Source organism: Zootoca vivipara, chromosome 8 (assembly GCF_965207765.1).
Source record: "Zootoca vivipara chromosome 8, rZooViv2.hap1.1, whole genome shotgun sequence".
NCBI lineage: Eukaryota > Metazoa > Chordata > Lepidosauria > Squamata > Lacertidae > Zootoca > Zootoca vivipara.
In genome coordinates, this window is record NC_142591.1 from 46,989,696 (window position 1) to 47,008,299 (window position 18,604).

The following is an 18,604-nucleotide window of genomic DNA, read 5'->3' on the forward strand; positions in this document are numbered from 1 at the left end:
CAGATTGGCGAAGTGTTCTTCTGTCCGTAGAAAGAAGTATGCTGCCATGGCTCCTATGAATGCAGTTTCCCCAAGACGGTAGTCTTCCCTATTGTTAAAAACTGATGAATCTTGCTAAGACAGCAGGACAATCAATAAGCGCCATCATTAACTGACTTATTTTGTTCCTCTCTGCCATGCATCTTTATTTCCTTTATTTTACCCCTGCCCCTGGAAATGGTTTGAATGTGTTCCATATTATTGTATGTGGAGCTAAACCAGATCTGGGCCTAGTTAAAACATGACAGGAGACCACCTAAGAACCTGTGCAACCTCAAAACTTTTAAAAGAAAAAGGTTATTCAGATCACAAAATGCATGTGTTCAGACAGGAATTTAGACGATGTCTGTGAGTGTGTTTGGCTATTTTTGATGCTGTTGGTGAATTGTTTTCATGGACACAGTATGATTTTAAGTGATGTTTACATTATTGGTTTTTTAATCATTTTCTTATGTACACCCTGGAATCCTGTGGGCCAAGGCGTGGCTTATAAATATAAATAATGCATCAATAATATTACATACGAGTCATATACTCCTCACATCTTACAATACAGGCAGGCAAAAGACAGCTTTTTGTTATATTTTTAAAGAAACTTTAGTAATGCCCATTTCTGTTTTAATCTTTCTATAAACCTCAGGAATCTTAATTCTCAGCACACTAGTCTGAGCATAATCAATTGTTTAATGTGGAGCAGCACACTGATAAGCACTCCCTTTTTCAAAATGGCTATTTCTCTATTCATCTGCTATTATCAAGTATGAATACATTATCAAAACAATTTACATCTCTCTGATACCTCAGACATCCTCAAATTCTGATATCTCAGACATCCTCAAATTTCATACAAATACATTCAATCTGACATTTAATTACAGGTTTTTTAACTCAGACATATGGCTCATGCACTTCAATACATGTTTTTATAGTCAGTGAGAAATAGCACTTCTTGCCTACAGGCTGTTGTGCAAAGATTCAACTAGCTACTGGCATTTTGCTAGCACTCAAACGTGAAAGTGCAAACACTACTCTCTTTCTCTGTGTTCTCCTGAAAGTTCATTATTTGGATTTTGGAAAACTTTTTAGAACATAGACAAGCTCAGGAATTGCTAAGTGATAACACAAACAGAGATTGCATGCTTTGTAAAAAGGGAGGGGGGCATCCCAGAATGCCCCGTGCCAAAAAACGATGTGGCCTTTGTAGAGCTTGTATAATGATTTCTCAAAGTTTGATTGCCACACATAATTAAAACTGGACAGGAACAGAGGGGGTGTTGATGTGCTAATATTACAAAAGCTCATTAGTAATGCATTCGTTAAGATGGCATCTAGCAGTACCATTTGCCAGCAACCATCCTCTCTAAGTACAAAATGCACGCTGCATTTGTAAATTAGAGGGAAGCAACCATAGCAGAAACCTATTTTCTAAGAATCCTATAACCAACAGTCTCAGTCTATGTTTCTGCCCCACAAATCTATAAACACTCCATCAATCTGGGGAGGGGGGGGGACGACAAAAATATGTTCTTCCCCCAAATCAATGGGATAAAAATGGAGCTATAGATATGATCCAATTCAGTATTTGAACATTCACTATGGAGGAACTTCAGGGAATCTTTTTTAAAAAAAACCAAGCTAAAGACAAGTACCGTAATTCCCAAGCCAACGAATACAGGAATACTGATAGAGAAAGATGTTGCCTTTACACTTCTAGAAACAAAGCTCAAAGGCACTGCCTCATTGCTCTAGTATGGAAGCAAGTGATAACAGACCCATTTCTCCATTCATAATGATGAAATTTTATATGCCTACCTAGGAATGAAATCAGCAGATGTGAAATACATCCCACTCCGGCTCATTTAATTGTACTCCCACATAGTTTGGCATATGATCTTTGAGGGAAGCTATAGCAAGGAAGAATGCAATCTGGTTCCTTCAAAGGAAGAAATATTAGGCTAATGAGATCACTCTGGGAATCTCTCTCTCACTCTCTCACTCTCTCTCTCTCTCTCTGTGTGTGTGTGTATTCCTGCATTCAGGGGGTTGGAATGGATGATCCTCAGAGTCCCTTCCCTTCCTCCTCTCTCTCTCTCTCTCTCTCTCTCTCTCTCTCTCTCTCTCTCTCTCTCTCTCTCTCTCTCTCTCTCTCTCTCTCTGTGTGTGTGTGCATGCGCACATCAGGCCCTGCAAAGGGGGGGGGTGGTGGAGCTGAGTACACTTGCCCTGGGCCTCAGAAAGCTAAGCTGGCTGAGGCCCCCCAACCTCTGGGAGACACCTCTCTTTGGGGCAGGTGGGTAGGACAGCTCAGAGGTCAGGGACAGCAGCAGCTGCTGCCTGGCGGACTCCCAAGCAGAGGGGAGAGGAGAGGAGGCTAAGGGAACACTCTACAAGGGAGGGTGTTCAAAAAAGGGTGAGGGGCTGCCAGCTCTGCTGGCAAGGGGTGACATAACTGGGCTCCTGAGCCCCACAGGGGTACTGCAGAAAGAATGTAGTCGGTCAAGGGAGCCATGGACTCGAAAAGGTTGAAAATCTCTGATATAAGGGTGTGGGTGTGAGGGGGGCTGATTGGTCAAGACGAACCTTGGAAAAGTGTTACCGTGACCTTGACCCTAATGGGCCATGCACCAGCCTCCAAGGGAAACTGCACTATTCCTATAAAACAAACTGCATTTCCAACCACCAACCAACCATTCCCAACACCTAGAGGAACTTCCAGCTTAGCCTCCAACACAGAGTGTTGCTGGGGGGGGGAGGTGAGTTTGGCACATATAAGGAAAAACTTGCAGCACCTAAAATTTCTGGATCATGGCTGCAAAGTGTTTTCTAATTACAGTGAGCCAGGCAGAACTAGAGCCAATTTATTTGAAAGGTGCCAAATATAGAGTGACATTAAGCTCATTTTCCCCCACCATAAAAAGTAGTTTTACTTCCAAAAATAAGAAAACAAGTGACTCATTCACTCACAGAAATAGGCTGCAGTATGTGATATAAGCCTACCAAAAGCTGATTTTTTTAATTTTAAAAATGCCCATAAAAATGGTGACTGTGATAAGTGCCTATAATAAAGAACTTCTTTCCATTCCTCCTGCCTTTGAACGGACAACATCCATGCTCCACTTTCTCTAGCTCTCACAGCTACAAGCTACATAAGCAGCCTTGCAGCAACACACATTTGTATCTCCTCTTTCCTCTTAAACGAATTCAGTTCTATGCATGCCTGTCTGATTTCCCCCCCTGCTCCTCTCCATTTTTGGAATTATAATTTTACTACCCCTCTTAGCCATTACCAAAGAGTTGCCAACCTAGCTTAAATACTGCCTATATAATCAACTTTTTATTTCTGTAACAGCCTGCACATTAATCCATTTTTTGCCATTTGAAATTGTTTATAAACTTTGATCTGCTGTCTGATTACTATTTCCCACGGCATGCAAGTATAATATGCCCTGTGAAATGTGCATAACTGTGTGTTTCGCCTCAATGCACATATGTTTGTCATGTACTCATGCATCTCTTCAACACATGTAAATGAGGCCACACAGTAAGAGCTTGGAGTCTAGCTTTAAGGCAGCACAATGTACAAAACAAGTTTATTGTTTACTGTACATGGTATGGAAGTGAAGATGGATGTCTGAACCTAAAAGTTCCATGCTTTTTGGTGCATGGTTGAAGTTGTAACCACCTTTGCTTAAAACTTTTTTCAATCCCTAAAAACAATATTTGTGGTTTCAGGAGTGTGATTATGTCACTATAACATTCAACCAGACTTCTTTTGCTGGGATTGCCTATGATTCTTTGATACTGTTATTCATCCTGGACAACTGGGATAACAGGATCACTGGAGAAGCAGGAGAAGCAGTTATTGTGCACTTTGACCATCTTTGGTCAACAATCTCTGAAGCCTCAAAATGAACAGACTGTGTACTTATGTACTACATTTCAAAAACATCACAGTGTCATAGCAAGTTACGAATACTGTGAATTGTCCCTCCATGCTCAGAGACTGCAAACTTCATGTCAATTAAGACACGAGGAGATCACTGGCATTCTATAATAATTTTAAAGGCTGTCCATTAGTTGGATTGACTTTAACCTCAACAGAGCAGCAAGAGGAACGAATAAAATTTCACTGTGGAGAAAAGCAGCTGTCAATTCCAAACGCTTTGTCCCTTTCAGTCACCCTGGGGAGAAAGTTCTGTATCAAGATGAGCTTTCTTGGTATGAGGGCCACTCAACAGTATTTGAGGGGGACTATGAATGGACACAGTTTTACATTCTTACAGTATATTAGCAGTGATCCTGTTTCACAATTTGACATTCAGAGAGAAGCAGAGGAGCACAATACATTCGGCCAAAGCAAATGTATATTCTTTGTTCTTTTTAAAATACTACTGAGCAATGTAACTGAATTCTACAAAGGCAACTAAGATGGCATTTAAAGGGTGTCTGTGTTGCCTACTGCAAATAACTCTGCCGACTTGAACAAGACAAAAGTGACCCGTTTTTTTTTTCTTTTCCCACTTTTATTTGAGATGGCAGCCAGCCAGCTAGACGTCTTTACACTCCACTAGCAAAATTTACTACAGTGCTGAAATAACTCCTGTATTGTAGCAGCACAGTAGTATATCACCATTTATACTCTGTTAGATGTCACAAGAGCCTTTTTAATATAAACATTCATTTTTTGCTTACAATCCTGACACCTACTGTGCTTCAGACACAAAAAGGAACTGAAGCCTTTTGCTAACAGCTGGAGCACATGTGCAGATTAAAACAGCCTTCTTTTTTATCCAAGAACCAAACAATGTTAATTTTCTGATCAATAGAACTTCACAAATATTTTGTTTTATTTATGATGCATGTCTACTATTGTTAGTAGTAGTATTGAAGAAACTTCCTTCAAAGCTTTTCTCCCCCAGTAGAAAGATGAAAGAACATCTCCTAAGATTTTTTGTACTTTGGTTTGGTCATCTAGTCCAATCCCCTGTAATGCAGGAATTACAGCTAAGAATAAAGTATGCCATTCCAAAGGCTGGAGAACCTAGAAATGAATGTGGGTGGGTGGAACATTGGTTATTGTTTCCTTTATGAATATATTCACAAGACTTTAGTATTGCTAGCTAAAAAGCTGCCAGATGTTTTTAAGTTCTATCCTCCCCTTGCAGGACTACCGGTAATAGCTTGTATAAGGCATTTCCAACCAACTGATTCTTCCAGAGGGGAACTAGGACCATGACTGACTCATAAGCCAGCTAGCTCTCTAAGAGGCTTTTCTTGCTGGTAAGCATAACAATAACTCATGCTACAAGGCCCTGGTCATAACAAGACTTGCAGTGATCCAGATCTAAATAAGTGCCAAGGCAAACCATACATTTTGAAATGTATGGAGCATTATTTTCTTGTAAAATAAAGTCATGGCACACAATAGGAAAGGTGGGACAGAGGAAGGAAAATGTTTTGTCTAAGAAGAGCTAGTTTTGAACACTATGGTTCCTACATCTTTTTTAGATAAAGTGTGCAGGATGTAACAAAAGAGAGAAATCAACCCAAATGTTGCCATACGTGGCTAAAGGAGAAGTAAGTAACCGGCAGTTCTTCAGATGCCAACCCCATCTCCCATCAGCTCCAGCCAGCATGGCTGGTGGTCAGGGATGATGGGAGTTGCAGTCAAACATCTGGAGGGCTAAAGGTTCACAGCTTCTGCACTCAAGGCGCAGGAGCCTAACACTGAAACATTGGTCAGCTTTCTTCCAATGAGAATGTGCTGAATACCAAATGACTTTATGCTTCCCTCTCCAATTAATTGGATGTTTTCATGTGACAGTCATTAATAGGAATCCGTGAATACCCCATGGCTTCTGCAAATGAGCGTCCACACAGAAGCCTGGCAGCACTAGGTAGCATGGGTTGGACAGCTGCCACTCTCCTTCGACTTTCCCTACAATGCTACAACCTCTCTCATTGCTCCCACATCTCCTTTCCCTCTGCTTTGTGTGGAGAAGTCCCACCAACTCATTTGTTTGCTCTGAGAGCAAAAGGGTGAAAGGATGACGTATTAGAGCTCAGGCTTCCTGGTGCCCACTGCAGTGAATGTGGAGAGGGGGACACTCAGGGGTATGGAAACCTTGAACCAGCCCTGAAGATGAACACAGAGCAGGATGTGTGATAGCTGGGAAGCACATGTTCTGTCTTTATTTGTCTCACAATTCAGTTCTAGAAGGAGAGGAAACTATAAACCTTATGTTCCCCAGTAGAAAGTAATTCCTCTCTCTCTAATGCAGCTGATTTACCTTCTGAAGTATGAAGAGGCTAGCAGCAGACCCAAACTCCCCATTTAGGTGGACCTACATTAGAAGGAAACTTTGGCTCAAAAGACAGCAAATATATTCAAAGTTCTCTAACTGCAAGTCATACAGAACTTGGCTTGGTTTTGTGTTTTAAATCACAACACATATCCTATTTTTTAAAGTTTTTGCAGTCAGTTTGTGCAATGGGTAAAAGGTCCAATACAATTAATTACCAAACGTATTGAAAAATTTCCCTCCGTGTGAATGCTGAACTAATTTGGAGAGCCTGACAGAGGGATAGTTTTATTTGGCTAGAGGCCAGGGAAACAGAAGGGAGGGGGGAGGCAGGAGTTGGACAGCATTTTCTGTTCTTATTTTGCATTTTAGGAAGAACTGAGCTCTTGAACAGAAGTTCAGAGAAGGTTCAAAGACAGATGTAAACCAGCATAAAAGTTACATTGAATTTTCAGGCATTGTTCAAGTTCTTTGAGTTGTTCTACAGTTTAGTAATGCCTTATTTCAACTAAGGGGTATGAAAAAGCTGCTCTCTTTTTAAAAGACAGATTAGATTTACTTCCTCTTTGCTACTTACTAGACAAGATCAGCTTTATGCCAATTGCTGTTAACTGAACATGTGTTAAATGAAGGGGGGGGGGCAGGTGGGTTAAATACCATTTGGTTGACGGTTATTTCACATAGTATACCTGTTCCTGAAATTTCACACACTGAGCAAAGCAACAGATTTTAACACATTTAATTAGAAGACAGTGCTTTGACAATAATTTTTTTCCTTGTGTAGTAACTAATTTAATATGTCCAGCAAAACAACAACACCACCTTTGCAAATGGGGGTTAACTGAGTTCACAAACACCCTTTTATTCAGCAGGTGGTAGCAATGGCTCCCACACAGAGGATATATTGTGTAGGATGGCATGATGCAAGATGCAAGGATAGGAGTGTCGGATTAGAACTGGGGAGACTCTGGTTCAAATCCAACTCTGCCATGAAGCTCAAAAGGGATTTTGGTCCAGTCACCAGCTCTCAGCCTAACCTACTTCACTGTGATGTTGTGAGGATAAAATGAGAAGGGACCATGTACTTTGTTTTGAACTCCCGGGAGGGCAGGTGGGATAGAAATGTAACAAATGAAATATGCGGTTCGACCACGCACACCACACACACAAAAAACTTTGCTTAACCTAAAGCCTGCTGGGTTTCACTCAAGGTCAGTTTTTGACTGCTCTTCTACCACTTTTCAGCAGCCAACTTAGAAGGCATTACAAGGGGACTATACAAATTCTGGAGGAAAAGGCTATTAAATGTGACTGCTCGTGATGGTTGTCGTACTACCTCTAGGATGCTATGCCTAGTGAAAACAACAGTGGGAGAGAGCTCTTTGGCGGAAGAGTCACAGGTCAGTGGCAGAGCATTTCCTTTGTGCTCAGAAGATCCTGGGTTCAATCCCTGGCACTTCCAGGCCGGGCTGGGAATGTCCCTTGCCTGAACTCCATGACAACTGACGCCAGTTCATGTATTGTAGACAAAGCCAAGCTAAGATGGCCAATGGTGTGACTCGGTACAAGGCAGATTCCTATGTTCCTTTTGTCTTCCTGCTTGTGAAAATCTCTTGACATCTGCTTAGTCACCGTGGGAGGCAAAATTCTGGACTAGCTGAAGCCTTTGGTCTGATTCCACAGGGCTCTTTTTATGATCAGCCTGAATCCTACTGGTGGAGATTAATGTTGGAGAAATCCAATTATTGCCAGGTATATCCTGATCCCCCTTATCAAACTGAGGCCCCACCCAGGCTAACGAAGGATTCAGACCAAAGTTCTAGTACTATCTGCAGACACATCCTCCTGAGAATTTTAATTGAGCCTTTAGACCTGCCTACTGTATAAGGATTTCCCTACTGGCCAACTACAGTCCAGCTCCGCCACTTACTCATTTAGGCTTTCCTGACTAGAGTATATGTGCTGGGAAATGGTTTAGACCTCATTGACAATTATTTCCATTAGGGGATGCTATTAACCTGACATGTTGCTTTGGCATATTACAGAAAGGCTGCTATATGACTGTTGCAGAGGCAGGATAATATTAACACAGATTTCTCGCTGCATTAAATTGATGTAAAATATTAGCACGTGATTTTTTTTTATGGAAGTTCTAGACAGTTTCAGTGGGGAAGCGGGAATCCTTTGGGGAGGAAGAGTAGGATATAAGATCAATTTAAATAAACATGTTGGTTTTTAGGGCGTGTTCTCAGTTCTCACATGTCCACCATTTGCCCTGATACAAACCTTTAGGGTAGACGCACACTTTATGTTTAAAACACACTCAGTATACATGACTGTTCTACACCATGAATTCAAAGCACACCCAACACACATTTAAAGCACATGACCTCCTCCAAAGAACATTGGGGACTATAGTTTACCCCTCACAGAGCTACATTTCCCAGCACCCTTAACTAATTACAGTTCCTGATGTTCTCAAGGGGTATGTGTCATATGCTTTAAATGTATGTTGAATGTGCATTTCTGGTGTTGACCTGCCCTTTCACAATTTGTTGCTTCCAGCAAAGAGTAGGGGAGAAGCAAAGTGGAGACTTTCAGCAGCCTGCACTAACACATTGCACCCTGGTGCTAGACCACAGTTAAACATTAACTATGGTTTGACATTACATGCAAACTAGGCCATTAACAATTCATTGTGGGAAGTTGCTTAATGTATTTTGGAAATGTTTAGTATGCCTCAAAAAGAGTAAAGAAAATAGAGAGGCTTTAACTTTGGAGAAGGACTGAATTCACAATCATACCACCTTCGTATTATGTATGGCAGGATGCCATATTGTATTGCTTCCCACTAATTTATCTATTACTGAAGCAGGAAGTTAACAGAATACAGCATATTGGATTGCACACGGTCGAACATAAAGCAATGCTGTCACACTGAAAGCAATAGTCACATCCTTTGCCCATATCTGATTGTCTGTCAAAACACATTGAAGCAAATTTATTCTCAGCCTAACAATCTATACACATCTACTTTGCAAGTACTGGGTTCAGTGGGACTTACTCTCAGATATGTTTGCATAGGATTGCAGCACAAGACCTCAGACTAAACTGCAGGGAACAATCTGGCACTGAGAGCAATAAGGTACTGGACAAGTGGAGGCCCCTCCTCTCCTCTATTCAATTATATAATACAAAGAAAACCATTCACAAAAGCTATGTTTATTATTATTTTTATTAATCACTCTTTTCACAAATGTAACTCAAAGCAACTCACAGAAAATATTAATTAAGCAATATTAAGCTGTATAAAATATTGCTCAGTATATAAATCAAGCAACTCAACCAGATGCTGCAGAATCATCATCACCATCATCTAAAGACAGGCCCTGACTGTGGGCTTACAGACTGCAAGACAAGGGAAAAAAAAGAAAATAATTAAAGAACAAATCAGAGAGGAAGGCCTCTGTAACAGTGGGAACTACTGCAGAGAGAAATCTTCAAAAGCCACTCAAGCTAATGGGAGCTTTGGGGAGGGGGTGATGGGACTGTGGCCTGTGAGGAAAGGGTTGAAAGGTTCTACCCACGGTCTTTATCAATGGCTATTTATAGTAGTGTTCTGTTTCAGAGAGATGCATGACATCAAACCATGGATTTGACGCCACATGTAATTTGGGCCCTGGTTATATTGTCCCCTTATAACAACATGCTAAATAATACCTTTGGAATATGGCCTGAACTTCTTGTATGTGGACGAATAGGACTTTACAACACAATAATAACTGGTCTCTCTCTCTAAACAGCAGCCATCTCCCATTGCAGTTATTAAAAAGATCAGTTTAACCAGAGGTCACAAGTCATAGCTGCCTGCCTTACAACATCCTCTTGTAATAGCCTTTCTACTTCTCAAGTGCAACATAGTTCTCTCTCTCACAGAGCAGCCTTGAACAATGCACACTTATATTGCCAATAAGGGAAAGGCACTTTCCTCCAAGGCTCTTTTCATTCCTGAAAATGAACTTCACAAGAACTCAAAGGGAACCGTCAAAACTGAACTAAAATATATGTGTGCGACTCATACCAGAATGGTGCTATTGTCAGTTATGTTTATATGTACTTAAACGTATTTCTTTTATTTTTGGCCAGTGCTATACCAGGGGTTCTTGTGGCAGCTTGTAATAAGGCTAAAATCTAATGAAAAATTCATTCACTAGAACAAGCACCATCACCTAACCGAACCAATAATTCATATTTACGCCCCTAATGAAGTTTTATACTTTTGCAAACCTGCAAGCAACTGTTGCAAGCTGGGTATAGGCAACAGGGGCTCAGCTCACTGCTGATATACAGAAATGAGATCCCCCCCCCCCCAGGGAAATAACATGTGCCAGGGAAAGACAGCAGACCACACCAGGTAAAATGCTTTCAGAAATGGGTATCTTCAGAAATGGGTATCTTCGGAAACAGCAGCAACAGTACAGTATTCCAAACTGTCAACAGACTGAGCTGTATGTTTCTTCTTACAAACCGTTAGTGGACAGCACACATAACATATACCCAACATACAAGACTCTGTATGTGTGAATGGTGTACTAGATATTCCCCATGGCACATGAAGTTAGCTTTCTCTTAATGAAACTAGTATAGGACGTCACAGCCTACAGTTATTCTTCATCAACTTGGCAATTACAAGTTGCTTGGAATGACCCCAATTCACCTCCTCAAAAAACAAAACAGAAAAACGTGCCTTCTTCCATGTCAGTATTATGGCCTCATTACACAGCCTCTTGCCCAGTTCAGACCTATCAAATCTCTCCAATGATATGCCTAATCGCCACCTTCCACTCCTCCCGCCGTGATACTACAGCAGTTTCAAGCATACCAAGATTGGTGGTTATCTCAGGATTCAAAGACATTGAAAAGGAAGTACAAGAACTGCCTCAAGTACCAGTGAAAGTATCGTGTTTCTCCGAAAATAAGACACCGTCTTATATATATTTTCCCTCAAAAACCCCACACTTTGGCTTATTTTCAGGGGATGTCTTATTTCCCCCCCCTCCTCCTGCCACGGCCAGCATTGCTGCTGCGCCTATCACTATGTCTTATTTTCGGGGTATGGCTTATATTCCTTGAATGCTTACAAATCCTGCTACGTCTTATTTTATGGCTACGTCTTATTTTTGGAGAAACAGGGTACAAGGCTTAGTACAAGGCTATGATAGAGGAAAGGGGGAAACCATTTCATATTAATCAATAAAATGAATTAGCTGTTTAAAATAAAAGCAGCTTTAGACATCACATCACTAGGCAAAGAGCTAACATGAGCTTTACTGCATTGGAAGATGACCTACAGTAGCAATTAAATCTCCAAAGGATTGCATTGAAGCAGGAGGAAGTAGTTTGTCAGGCAGTTATAACCATGATGAGTGGAAAGAGGAGAAAGAACTCATTTGAGCACAACGGGCCACATTCAGCCTCATGGCTCTTAGAAGCAAGAGTGTTAGGCTTTTTACAACATTTTGTTTTCACGTAACGAGTTGCACAATATTTCATTTGTAGGCTTCCTCAAATGAGTATGTCTGTGCAAAATACAGTACCTTAATGTGAGAATGAAAGCCTCACTCCACATTTAAGTGCCATAGGAATTACCCCCGTGGCAAGGACATGCTCACAGGCCCCAGACTGTGTTGGTCAACCAAACCACCAAACCTCTTATATCCAATCTGCTAAGTATGGTGGGACATATTCCTTTTCAAAATCTATCTGGCACCATCCTTTCCAGAAAAATAATGGACTCGTATAATACTACACTGCTGTCTCCACATCCATCATATCTTTTCAATGAGCCAATAACATCAGCATGTCTCCCTAGTTCTTATGCAAGACATCAGCATGCGTATCTATTTTCCCAATGAATCACTTTCTTCTGGCAAAACAGTGTCATCAAAGAAAACAAGGAACAGTGTAACAAAATAGCTCCTTTCTACAAAGAAATTCAGGGTCATGCTAAATGCAAGATTCCTTTACGGCACTTTTGTGTACATATAGGGAAAAAAGCATGAAAACTGCTTTTAGAGTGGAAAAAATGCATGAATCTACAAAAATGGAGAGAATCGCTTTCTCTACTGTAATTAGTCAATGCTGCGAAGTGTACACTACACAATGAAAAGTGTGTGTTCACTTGACACAGCTTTCTACATCATTTTTGAACTGATCCATGGGTATGTTTTCTTTCCTCAGCCCCTATTTTGTCTGCTTGTTATTGTTTCAAAGGAACTTGCTGTAACTTGCTTGTTTACCATTCATTATCGTTTCCACAACATTCCCTTGCAGGAATGACTCTTACACGGCTTCCCAATACCCTCATGCATTTTAATTGCATACTTTCTGAATTTTCAAAGTCACCCAGGCAAAAATACATACAGAGAGCTCCTAGCCGAAGTGTCCAGACATAAAAAGAATAATACCAATGGTTAATAAAAAGCCAAGATACTACAGTGGAAATAATATGCTACACAAGCAAAATGAATTCTATCTCAAGAATATAAAATGCAACTTAAGTTCTGCATTCTGTAGTTTTCTTTGCTGTGGCTTTCCAACTCCGGATGTATTTGGGCACATGTCTGCTCCCTCTCTCCAAATACTTAGACATTCAAGGCTAATTATTAACATAGAGAGGGAGAGCACACACACACACACACACATATCTATTTAGAGCTCTTTTCATATTCATTCATTCAGTCTTATTAATAGCTCTGCACAAAAAGATGCTAACAGTAAAGCCTTGTCCTACAACCTTAAGCAAAACATTGTTGTGAAAATAAGCTTATGCTGAAGGCAATGTCTTCTGCAAAACTCCTCACAAAGATACTGCTCTGAAAGTAATGCAAAGTTAACAATATGCACCAGACCAACCAAGGACATTCTACATGTGTAACAGTCCACAGAACAGTCCAAGTGATCTAGAGCAGCCTTTGCCAACCTGTTGTCTCCCAGAGGTTCTGGACCACATCACCTATCAATCCCAGCCAGCACAGAAGACAGGATTAGAATATACTGTAGCTGGCAGAGCACAGTGGCTAGGAAAATGAACTGTGCGCTCAGAGAATCCCAGTTCAAATCTTCCCAAAACCATGAACTCATGGGACGACCACCAGGTACTCCTTTTGTGCAAAAGTGGGGTAATGACTAGCACAAGAATATTGCAGGGATTCTATTTTTTAAAATAAACTGTTTATTTTGTTTTTGCAAGGAATCTCATGTCCTCATGGAGGCTCCCAAACAATGTAAACCCCCAGAAAATCAGGGTTCAATACTACATGGGAAGCCAACACGAGTTACTCTCCAACTTGCAGAGGGGGGCAGATTCCCATAACCATGCCTCTGCCATGTGCTGCTTCTTCCAGTTCTTGGAGCCATGAAGAAAGCCTTGGACACAAACGGACAGTGATCATAGAAAATGGAGACATGTGAATACCAGACTAGGTGGATTGCAAAGAACATTCAGAAGAGAGACTTGCACAAGAGCTGTAATACAGTGAGGAAAAAACACCTTAATCCTAAAGCAGTGGTTCCCAACAGGTGGTCCGCGGACCCCCAGGGGTCCGCAAGCTATGCCAGAGGGGTCCGCAAGATGCTATTAGAATAAAAAAAAATATTAAATATATTTGTATGATAACAGATTTTTTGTTTTGGCCGCTTCCTGCATGAGCAGAGTCTAGCGCAAAACTAGAATTAGATGAGGCAGTAGTTCTGCTGTATGCCGTTAGGTGGCACTTTACAAACACTACTGTTTTGCAAAGAGGCAGCACGCGCATTCTAGTAACGCTCACCTCCCCAAGATGCTTTGCGCGCATCGGCTTCATTTGTGCGCTACTGCGCAGGTACCCTGTCTTCTCCATTCCCCTCCCTCCTCCCTGGACTCTTATAAAAAGATTCTTAATTTGGCTCTCACTTTTTAATTTTAGGATTAGGAATTAATGGGGGTCCTTGTCACAATAGCGGCTCGATGAGGGGTTCTCGAGAAAATTTTGTTGGGAACCCCTGTCCTAAAGTTATAATGACATCAAGGGTTGAATTGCAGGAAGAAATTATGATTAGAAGAAGATAGCAGAAAATTATGGAGAGCAGCATAACAGTTCAAAAGCTGCAGTGGAAAACCTTCCCAGCTCAGTTATCCACTTCCCAAATGCTTGCCGATCACACGGTAGTTACATCCAATGCAAGGGGAAGAGAGGCACACCAGCAACTATTTTTGCACTGCTACATTTGAGAAGAGAGGGAAAAGCGGATGAAAATCCAGTAGACAAGCCCCTAATAATAGAAATGCACCAGTCAACAACAACCCTTCCATGCCCTCCTTTATTAACACATTATATAACTTGGCTATTCATTTTAATTCATAGGCGTCATCTGATAATATGCAACCACTCGAACAGAAGAGTCAACTGTTAACTAGAGAATACTGAAGAAAAATTCCGGCAGGGTGCCCATATGAAATGTGCAGTCTTTGGTTTAATGAATGTCTAGCTTAATCAATTGGGAATACCTTGATAGATCTGGGTGAATAGGTGATGCAAGGTTGGAACCATTATCTATTCAATATTTAAAGAGGCATAAATATTGCATCATAGCTGTTGCTCTCCTGTATTGCATATGTAAACAAGGCAAATACAAACACTTATCCAAGACAGAGGATGATTAGCAATTCCATCTCTTGCCATTCTAATATGAATTTTTTTCCATAACTTGAAAGTTCAATTTGTGCAAAAGGCTTTTAAAAAGAGCTTTCAAAGGATTCAATTGTAAATAAATCCAATTCAACGGTTGGCACAGGAGATGGGTACACAAGAAAATGGGTATTGTGTGTATGTGGATGGGGAAAACAAAATAAATCTTAAGTTTCAATCTGAAGCTACAAAAAAAAAAAGCTTTTGGCTAGCTGAGAGAGCACAGGTGACTGAAGAAGTAATTGCATTGGTTTAATTACTATAATGTGTTTGTTTGACAAACCCATCTCCATAATAAAGGAGCTGGGGGGAAATAAGCACATCATACTAACCCTTTCAGAACAAAATTAAAAAATTCCTTCAGTAGCACCTTAAAGACCAACTAAGTTTTTGACGAAAGCTCATACCAAAATAAAAACTTAGTTGGTCTTTAAGGTGCTACTGAAGGAATTTTTTAATTTTGTTTTATTTTGTTTCGACTCAGACCAACACGGCTACCTACCTGTAACTAACCCTTTCAGAGTTAAACACAGCTTGCCAGAATAGCCCTTCAACAGAAGAGCCTATCAACCATACTTTGAAGGGAATTAGATTTCTGCACCAAGCTACAGAAGCAATAGTTTATGCCCCTTTTGGAGGGGGTGGATTTATAACCATTTCTTCTTTCCCTGTACCACTCCTGTTAAAGTTGCCCTCAGTAAGAGGAGAAGCTGAGAGCCAATAGCCATCTCAATAAATCTATGGGCGAGCACAATTCTTGCTCTGAGATTACTTCGCGTTTTAGACCACAAGCCAACATAACACACCTGAGCCCATTGACTTGAGTGGGTTTCTTAAGCACGCAGCTCTTGCGTTGCTTTGTGTTCAGGGGCTCCAGTATCCCAGCCGCAAGTCAGCCCGGGTGATTTGTAACGGGACCTAACTTCCAGCTGAATTTCTTGGGATCGCAGCCAGGGCGACTAAGGGAAAGCCTCTCGACTTTTAGATATGATGAATTAAAAGGGTCCCAATGAGCGCAGGGAGCAACAGCGGACAAGAAGCGAGCCAGGGGCCACTCCGGCGCGGCTCACTTGCCCCCTCCCCTCCTCTCCTCCCCATTCGACCGCACCAGCTCCCCGGGTCCCGACATTGCCCCCCGCCGCTTTGAGCTCCTTAAGATCAAAGCCCTGGCATTCGCCTCCTTCGTGCCCCATTCATATTTTGGTCACGTGCCCCCTTTCCCCAATGGGCTCTTCTCCCCAGAAGGACTCGCGCCTGGAGTTTGGCCGGCGTTCAAGTGGAGAAGAGGCAGAGTCTGGCGACTCTTTCCTAAGTGGCTGGGGAAGGAGGAGAGCCAGTGCCCGGCTTGCACAAGCACCACCACCGGCGCCGCTTCTCCCGCTCCCAACCCTCCGGAGTCCGGCCAAGTTAACAAGCGAGCGGCTGCTGCCGCCGCTTCTCCGCGCGGCCCTTTGCGCTCTTTCTACTCACCGCCTTCTAGCCTGACGACCTGAGGCAGGCGGTAGGTGCTCACCAGCAGGTCCAGCGGGACAGACACGGCACTCCACTTCACATCCTTCAGACTGGAGCCCGGCGAGGGGCTCGCATCCATGTTCCCGCCCTTCTTGGGGTCCGGGCGGCAGCGGGGGTCGTCTGGCGGCGGCTTCGCCCTCCTCAGCCTCGACTCTTGCCGCCGCCACCGCCGCCTCCCCAGGCCATGATGGGTTTGGCTTAAAAGCAAGGCGAGTCGCCGCCGACAGCTGCTGCTGCTCCTCCGCTGGCCCCCCAGCAGCGGCAGCGGCGGCGTGGGTTGCACAGGCGGCGGCTCCTCTTCCCGCTGGCTCCTCTGCTTGCAGCTCCAGCTGACCCAGTAAACGCCATCCCAGCACGGACTGACTGATCAACAAGGTGCGAGCGACGCCTGCGCAGTGGGCGCCCCTCCCCTTCTCCACTCTCCGGGAAAAGGGCAGCCCAGGCGCTCCCTCCTGGGGGCGTGGAGAGAGAGAGAGAGAGAGAGCGCGCAGCGCCGGGCGCGGGAGGAGACGGACGCAAACGCTGTCGCTCTCGCTCCCCCGTCCGGCCGCTCAGGCGCCCTGCAAGCTGCGGCGGCGGCCCCTGAGTTAGGAAATCAGCGGAAGCAGCTGCTGCCCAAGTAAACGCGTGGAAAAACAGAAGCTGCAAGCCGCTTACTCGGAGGAAGTAAACCCCGTTGGAAAGAATGGGATTCAGAATAAACATGGCGAAGGTGACGCGGGCTGCCGCCAGATCGATATGTCCGTGGGCGTGGTATTAACCCACAGTTGGGTTAATACCATGGGCGGTGGCAACAAGGAGCTCTCGCCCCCCACCCCCTTGTTGGATTCTTATTAACGTATATATATGTTATTTTTTTCTTTTAGCGATCTCGACATATGGCACACACAAACCACTATCTCTAGAAATAGGCTTTCCCCCTTTTGTGCCCCCCCTTTTTGTCTGCTGCCTCCGCCACTGATTAATACTATTATTAGGATCAACCAAAATGTCACAAGACAGCGAGCAACGTTCTGAGTTCTCCAAAACTCTCCATTAGACGAAATGTTACACGAAAGGGGGGAGCGAGGACAAGAGCAACAAGGGAAACAAACTAAGGGAAACTATAAAAAATGAGGCTGCATCTTACTTTGTTTTATTACATTTATATACCACCTATTCCTTCAAGGTGGTGTATGTGGTTCTCCAATCTCCCCCCATTTTATCTTCACAAGAATCTTGTGAGGTAGGTTAGGCTGAGAGACAGTGCCTGGCCAAAGACCACACAGTGAGATGCATGGCTGGCGGGGGACTCAATCCCCAGATTCTTCCCAGATCTTGTCCAAGTTTAGACTTTGTTCCAAAATGAAGACTGGATTATGGATTGGATTAGACCAGGCATCCCCAAACTTCGGCCCTCCAGATGTTTTGGACTACAATTCCCGTCATCCCTGACCACTGGTCCTGTTCATAGCTGCCAAGTATCCTGTTTTCGCCGGGAAAGCCCCTTTTTTCCTACCGTTTCCCGGCGGTCTCCCGTTTAGGTTTTTATCCCGATATTCTCCCTTAAATCTGCTTCTGCTGGTGGCCATTTTTCTGGTGCCGCTTTGCCCTTCTTATGGGCACCAGAAAATGGCGGTGGTGGTGCCGGAAGTCGCTTTTACGCACTTCCGGTCATGCGTAGAAGCGACGTCCGGTGCTGGCGCCACCATTTTCTGGTGCCCATAGAAGGGCAAAGCGCCACCGGAAGTTGCGTCTACGCAACTTTCGGTGTCGTGGGCTGCCGATCCCGGATTTTTCCGTCCAGGACTTGGCAGGTATGGTCCTGCTAGCTAGGGATCATGGGAGTTGTAGCTCAAAACATCTGGAGGGCCGCAGTTTGGGGATGCCTGGATTAGACCCTGCTAGATGCTTTAGGACTCAATGATCCCTGTTTTTGAAAAGCTAAATCCAGTATATAGGCTACCTGAGCCTTTGTTTCTGTGGTTTTGAACAACCCCCAGACCTCTGGAGAGATTGACTCTCTTGACTTTATTTTTCACA

The 18,604-nt window shown here is 43.1% G+C and overlaps 1 protein-coding gene across 2 annotated transcripts in view; it reads right to left on the reverse strand.

Annotated features, from left to right (window-relative positions):
* GAREM1 (GRB2 associated regulator of MAPK1 subtype 1) overlaps positions 1 to 16,980 on the reverse strand; it is an 82,656-nt gene extending 65,676 nt beyond the window's left edge. Inside the window, exon 1 of one of the 2 annotated variants that reach the window (XM_035124833.3) lies at positions 16,584 to 16,980. Coding sequence is in view for 1 of the 2 variants with exons in the window: in XM_035124832.3 (XP_034980723.3) it covers positions 16,541 to 16,661 (121 nt within the window). In the remaining variant the exon portion in view is untranslated. Of the gene's footprint in view, positions 1 to 16,540 lie in introns of both variants that reach the window. The other variant, XM_035124832.3, reaches the window with a different exon arrangement.
* Between the last annotated feature and the right edge of the window lie 1,624 nt (positions 16,981 to 18,604).